The 5,896-nt window shown below is 41.0% G+C and overlaps 1 protein-coding gene across 1 annotated transcript; it reads left to right on the top strand.

Annotated features, from left to right (window-relative positions):
• The first annotated feature begins 251 nt into the window (after window positions 1-251).
• Window positions 252-5,746, top strand: LOC116547684 (ropporin-1-like). The gene is made up of 4 exons (XM_032273550.1): window positions 252-444; window positions 1,756-1,917; window positions 4,565-4,734; window positions 5,549-5,746. Exons 1-4 carry the CDS (start codon window positions 292-294, stop codon window positions 5,613-5,615), a joined length of 552 nt encoding a protein of 183 aa, XP_032129441.1. The 5' UTR covers window positions 252-291; the 3' UTR covers window positions 5,616-5,746.
• The last annotated feature ends 150 nt before the right edge of the window (window positions 5,747-5,896 follow it).

Genomic DNA, 5,896 nt, shown 5'->3' with positions numbered 1-5,896 from the left:
CACTCAGATATGACTGAAAAAAAAAAAAACTGACCCCCAATATGCTCCAGGGAATTGCATACCCAAACTTTTGGTTCTTCCTCATCCTTAGAGAAGAACAAAGCTTTGTATTCTCAAAGCATTATCTATGCCCTAAGTAGAAAGTAACATATTCAGGCTTTTCCCAGATGTAAATGAACTAAACACACTGACACACAGAAACCACTTAACAAGGGTTCCCTTCTCTACCTCCTTCCCACAGAAAGAAGGGGGAAGGATTGCTAGAACAGCCAGAGGCCACTGGTGTACAGGATGCTCCTCCTACTCTCTGACTTTTTTTCTTGTAGTTATTTTGAGGCCCTGTGCCGTGGAAAGAGTCCTCCGGTGAGAGAGCAGTCTGGGCAAGTCGGTTTGTGTAACTGGGCAGAATTAACACCTGAGCTGTTAAAGACCCTGCATTCTCGGGTAAGGGCCCTGCTGCAGCATTGAGGGAATGTAGGGACAGTGTTGAGGCTGGGTAGGTACAGATGAAAGCCCACTGTTCTTCTGCCAGTCAGCTGACCACTTAGAACCACCATAAAATGCACTAAACCATGGACTGAAAGTAAATCTTTTCTTAGAGAAATGGGAATAATTTTGAAATAGGCTGTAGGCTGAGTCGTTGGTGGGGTCATCCCAGATTTCCTTGAAGCTGGCAGAATGTACAGGGGTTCAATGCAAAGCTAATCCCATCTCTCCATAAAAGTGCAGGTCGTCAGTCACTCGGCAGTGTCTCCCTTCCTGATCAAGACCAAAATATGATGCCAGTCACAGTTTGGGGAAGGGTATATTTTAGCTCCCCAGCTATCCCAGGTCCAGACATAGCTTTTAGCTTTTAGGGAGAGGCTGTGAGCCTCTTCACAGCCACATCATCCTGGGAGCTGCTTGGTGAATGGATGCACGAGGAGGGTCCGGCTTGAGAAACTTTGTGGTTTGGCCAATTACCAGGAAATATGGTTGAGCATCACCATACCCTGCTTTATGATCCAGGACAGAGAGGTTTGCGGTGATTTAGGACTGGCCTGGCTAGCTGCCTTGGTCCCAGAGGCTTAGCATTTCACTAGAATCAGAGGGTCAGGAAAGGTGTTGGAGCACATCATCGGGCATCTGTGCCCTTGTTGTATTGTTGGCCAACAACCACTCACCCTCCTGCACTTTATCCACCAAGTATCTTGCGCAGTGAACATGACAGAGCTCTAAAGTACCTGGGATCAAGCAACAAAAGGCATCCAGACCAGATCCCCATGGATCAGCCACATACCCCATATCATTCCTGGGAAAGCACGAGGGATGCACTTGAGTTCTAGAGCTAAGAACTCAGCGCAGTAGGGAAGAAAGAGACCTATGTCTTGTCCTGGTTTTACCATTAATTAGTGGTCTCAGGTAAGCACTCTAACCCTTGGTTTTGTTTTCAGGCTGTTATATCTGTCATATAAGGAATAAAACAATTTAGGAATACAATAACAGATAAAAGCATTACAAGAAATTAAGATATAAATATTTATCTTTTGCATAATTCTGACACCTAAAGTTTAAAAATTAATAAATTATATTTCAGCACTGGGATTTGCAAAGATAACTGCCACACAGAGCCATCTTGTACCTTCCTAACACCCCCGTCACCCCCCTTGCCATGTGTTGGGAGATGTGGATCTGGCCTGGGGGCAGGGTGTTCCCCAGGGTCTTGCCTCAACTTCTCCCACATCCTGTGTGTTTTGTCTGTCCCCTGCCCTGCAGGTTGCCGGCAGACTGATCATCCATGTAGATGAGCTGGCCCAGATGTGGAAGGCGCTGAATCTTCCAACAGATCTGTTTAATAGTGTGATGAACGTGGGTCACTTCATGGAGGAGATCGAGTGGCTGAAGTTTTTAGTCCTCGCTTGCAGCGCTCTGGGAGTTGTAAGTTAGCTTGACTGTTTTTTGTTCCTGAAGGGGAAATCTCCCTCTGGGCCTGGAAGGGCAGTGCATCTGTACACAGGGTCTACTCTCCAGAGCTGATGATAAACACGCCTCTTCTCATCTTGTCCTTCTCTCTAAATCAAGCATTTCAGTGCTTGCCAGGCAGAAGCAGGGGTTAGGAGGAGGAGGAGAGAGAGGGAAACACTATCATCAGACTCTGGGAAGAGCTGACTATAGTATAGTTCTGGGTTATTTATGAATATTGCCCTCAGATTTATTTCCACTCCACTCCCTCCATTTATATTGCTAGAGACAACCAAGAGCCAGCTGTAGAAAAAGACTTCCAGACACCTAGAATATCTGTCAGTAGACACTTTTTAAAAGGGGTACAATCGTATAGAAAGCTACTGTGTAATAGACAGAATTGGCTGCAAAACTCAGACATAAGGAAGCAAAAAAAAAAAAAAAAGGAAAGATGAGGCTATTTCTGAATTTAGTCATGACGTCTCCATGGATGGAGAAATTTGACTTGTTTGGTATTGGAAAAGCCACTTTACTGTTTTGAAACAAAAGATGCTGAAATCAGTTTATATGTATAGATATTTAAAGCTTGGGTATCTTATATGTGGACTTACATTGTTAAACCTTGTTAAAATAACTCAAAATGATTCAAAAACATGATTTTTAAATAGAATGCCTGAGATACATACAAGTTTGAAATTTTTTGAGTAACTGCCTCCACCAAAACCAAATGGTATGAAACGGTAGTTCGAATCATTCAGCATTTCTAAACATAATCTTTTTCTTCTCACATATGCTTGGAATGCATATTTGACAGTTTTGTTTCTGAGAAAATTTAGCGGAAATATTGTAGCCCAACTTTTCCTATAGATTCCCCTACAGCCTTCATAATAATCATTTCTTTAGAGAGAAGTAACAAAAGGACATTTGTGGCTCTTTTTTTCTTCATTGTCCTTTATAGCATTTATACTGAATAAATCACTATCCTCCAAGGAGGAAAGGAAAGTAAGCAGCAGAGGCCTATGACTTTTCAATCAGGACTGGGGAAAATCACAAACGGGAAGATAAAAAAGTGGACGTATTTTATTGAATTCACATAGGGTTACAGATTTTTTCACACCACATTTGGAGACATTTAAGACCCCAGGAACAGTCCAATGTGATGCAAATGAGTATAATGATTACTGGTTTCATAGGGCATCCTTTATTTACAGACTTAACTTCCAGGCTGACTTTACTTGTAGGGGTCCTTTTTTTTTTTTGAGACGGAGTTTCACTCTTGTTACCCAGGCTGGAGTGCAATGGCGCAATCTCGGCTCACCGCAACTTCCGCCTCCTGGGTTCAGGCAATTCTCCTGCCTCAACCTCCTGAGTAGCTGGGATTACAGGCATGTGCCACCATGTCCAGCTAATGTTTTGTATTTTTAGTAGAGGACAGGAAGGTGGCCTGCTGCAAACTCCCAAGTATTTTGACATCGTGTGGTTTATTGAATAATCTATTTATAAAATAACAATGCTTATTAAGTGTAAATCTATAAAATTTAAATATTAACTCATTTAAAATTAATAATTATTACAAATTATTACACACCACAGTTAGAGAAGCACCATCACGGCAATCATCCTATTCTGGGAGAGGATGAGAGGAGAACAGCAAACATCAACTGCTAAGGCAGGACAAGTCTCTAGCAATCATGTGGGAAGATACAGCAGCTGCTTTTTCATTCACCCAGTCACACCTGAGTCACCACTCAGGGCTGCTCTTTCACTGATCCCTGGAAGAGTGTGTCAGGATGATCTGTACATCTTCAGTTTCAGTAAACCACCAAGATCTATATGCTGACCTTCATTTCACAACTCTTTCACTTGTAAAATTTATTCCAAGTGTGGGTTTATTTAAAGATATGAGATTAGTTCTGAGCATGATCCTTTAATGTTCAAGATTTATTGTAAGGAGGGGTTGCTTCTGTAGTAACCCTTCTATTAAAGTTCCTGGCACTCATTGTCTACCAATATTTCCCCAGCAATAAAAGGGTTAGTATTATGTAATATAAAATAAAGCACTAGGTGATTCTATTTAGATAGACCCGTATGTTTTAGAAGAACATTTATCCTGATGTTCAAGATCATTTTTCTAGTATCTTCCTGGGACTCTATCTTCCTGGGGAAATTACCCTACTCTTTCTTACCTTCTTCTCCTCTACTGTGGCAGTGCCACAAGTATCTTTTTGGAGTATATAGGCTAGTCTATCTCAGCCCTTTAGAAATAAGACTGAAGGGAATAAGAAATAATTCTAATTATATAGAATGCAAATCAACTTCCCTCCTTTAGTGAGGTTATTCAGACTAAAGTAACAGATGCCTTAAAGTATTTAGGAATTTATAAATTTAATTCCTTGAGTAGTCTTCCAACAAAGAAAGGAGAGAAAAAAATAAAGATACACAATATTTTTTAGAATGAATTAGTGACATTTGATTATAAAAATTTCAAGCTTTCTAGAATCTTAAATCATTCTCACCTCATTTTATAAGAGCAATATTTTTGTTTTCTTTCTTGTATCTAAGCAGATCTCAGGAATATTGCCTGGAAGAATAACTTTCTCCTCATTTTATCTAACTTTTATAGACCATCACCAAAACTCTCAAGATAGTGTGTGAGGTCTTATCATGTAACCATGGGCCGCCCCAGATACCTTTCAGCACATTCCAGTTTCTCTACACGTATATTGCCGAAGTGGATGGGGAGATCTCTGCATCACATGTTAGCAGGATGCTAAGCTACATTGAACAGGAAATGTAAGTGAACTTTTACTAAGTGGAGGCAAAAGGATACCAGGAAAACAAATCTAGTGGGCCAAGATAGAGTGAGATTATTATAGTATACTGCTCTGGGAACAGAAAAGTATTGTGAGGAACATGAAATATGGATCTGAAAGAAAAAGGGAAAAGGAAGGAGAAGAGGAAGGAAAAGAATTCTATAGGACAATAATTCTTTGAGTGCCACTGAGACTAGCAGTAGTGACAGCAGCAGCACCCGAGAATATGTTAGAAAGGCAGAATCACAGGCTACACCCTGGATATATGGAATCATAAACTCTAGGGGTGGGGTCTAGGAATCTGTGTCTTTATAAGCACCCCTAGTAACTCTGACTCACTCTTAGCTATGACCCAGTGGAACAAAAGTGGAGGAAGAGGAACAGGAGGAGGAGCAGGCAGTCAGGCAAGAGAAAGAGAGGCCGGGCATGGTGGCTCACACGTGTAATTCTAGGATGGGTGGATGTTTTGAGCTCAGGAGTTCAAGACCAGCCTGGGCAATATGGTGAAACCCCATCTTTACTAAAAATACAAAAATTAGCTGGGTGTGCTAGTGTGTGCCTGTACCATTTAATCAGGAGGATGGCCTGAGCCCAGGAGGTGGAGGTTGCAGTGAGCCAAGATTGCACTATTTACTACAGCCTGGATGACAGAGCCAGAGCCTGACTCAGAAAAAAACAAAGTTAAGAGAAAAAGGATCAACAGCAGAATTTGAAATGAGAGAGTTGTTTGTATACTGTTTTTCGTAAGATTAACTGTCAATGAACTAACTGCAGATAAACCTTTTTTCAAACAGAATTGGTCCTAATGGTATCATCACAGTGAATGACTTTACCCAAAACCCTAGGGTTCGGCTGGAGTAAGAGCACAGTTTTGACAACTTTAAAGGAAGATACAGAGATGATTGTACTTCAGAATGACTGAAACCCATATACCCTCCAAAATCAATTTTCTTGTGCAACTGGTACACACGAATAAACAATTAAACAAACATATGAATTCAGAAATGTGTGGAATTAAGATGTGAAATTATTGGAACAAAACACCTTCATTACCAGGAGATTAGTATTCCTCCCACATGGACACTGAGTAAAAGTGGCTGACAAAGCATGGATAGAAAATGCATCTCCAATCAAAGTCAGAC

Source organism: Sapajus apella, unplaced genomic scaffold, assembly GCF_009761245.1.
Source record: "Sapajus apella isolate SASKATOON/1434 unplaced genomic scaffold, GSC_monkey_1.0 scaffold4158, whole genome shotgun sequence".
Taxonomy (NCBI): Eukaryota; Metazoa; Chordata; class Mammalia; order Primates; family Cebidae; genus Sapajus; species Sapajus apella.
Note: the sequence above shows the minus strand (reverse complement) of the source record. Positions and strands in the feature narration are given on the sequence as shown.

Excerpts from the sequence above, each read along its gene's own strand:
- LOC116547684 (XM_032273550.1), top strand. The coding sequence starts at position 292 with ATGCTCCTCCTACTCTCTGACTTTTTTTCTTGTAGTTATTTTGAGGCC. Across the intron at positions 445-1,755 it reads TAAAGACCCTGCATTCTCGG|GTTGCCGGCAGACTGATCAT; the intron begins GTAAGGGCCCTG and ends CCTGCCCTGCAG. Across the intron at positions 4,735-5,548 it reads AGCTACATTGAACAGGAAAT|AATTGGTCCTAATGGTATCA; the intron begins GTAAGTGAACTT and ends TTTTTCAAACAG.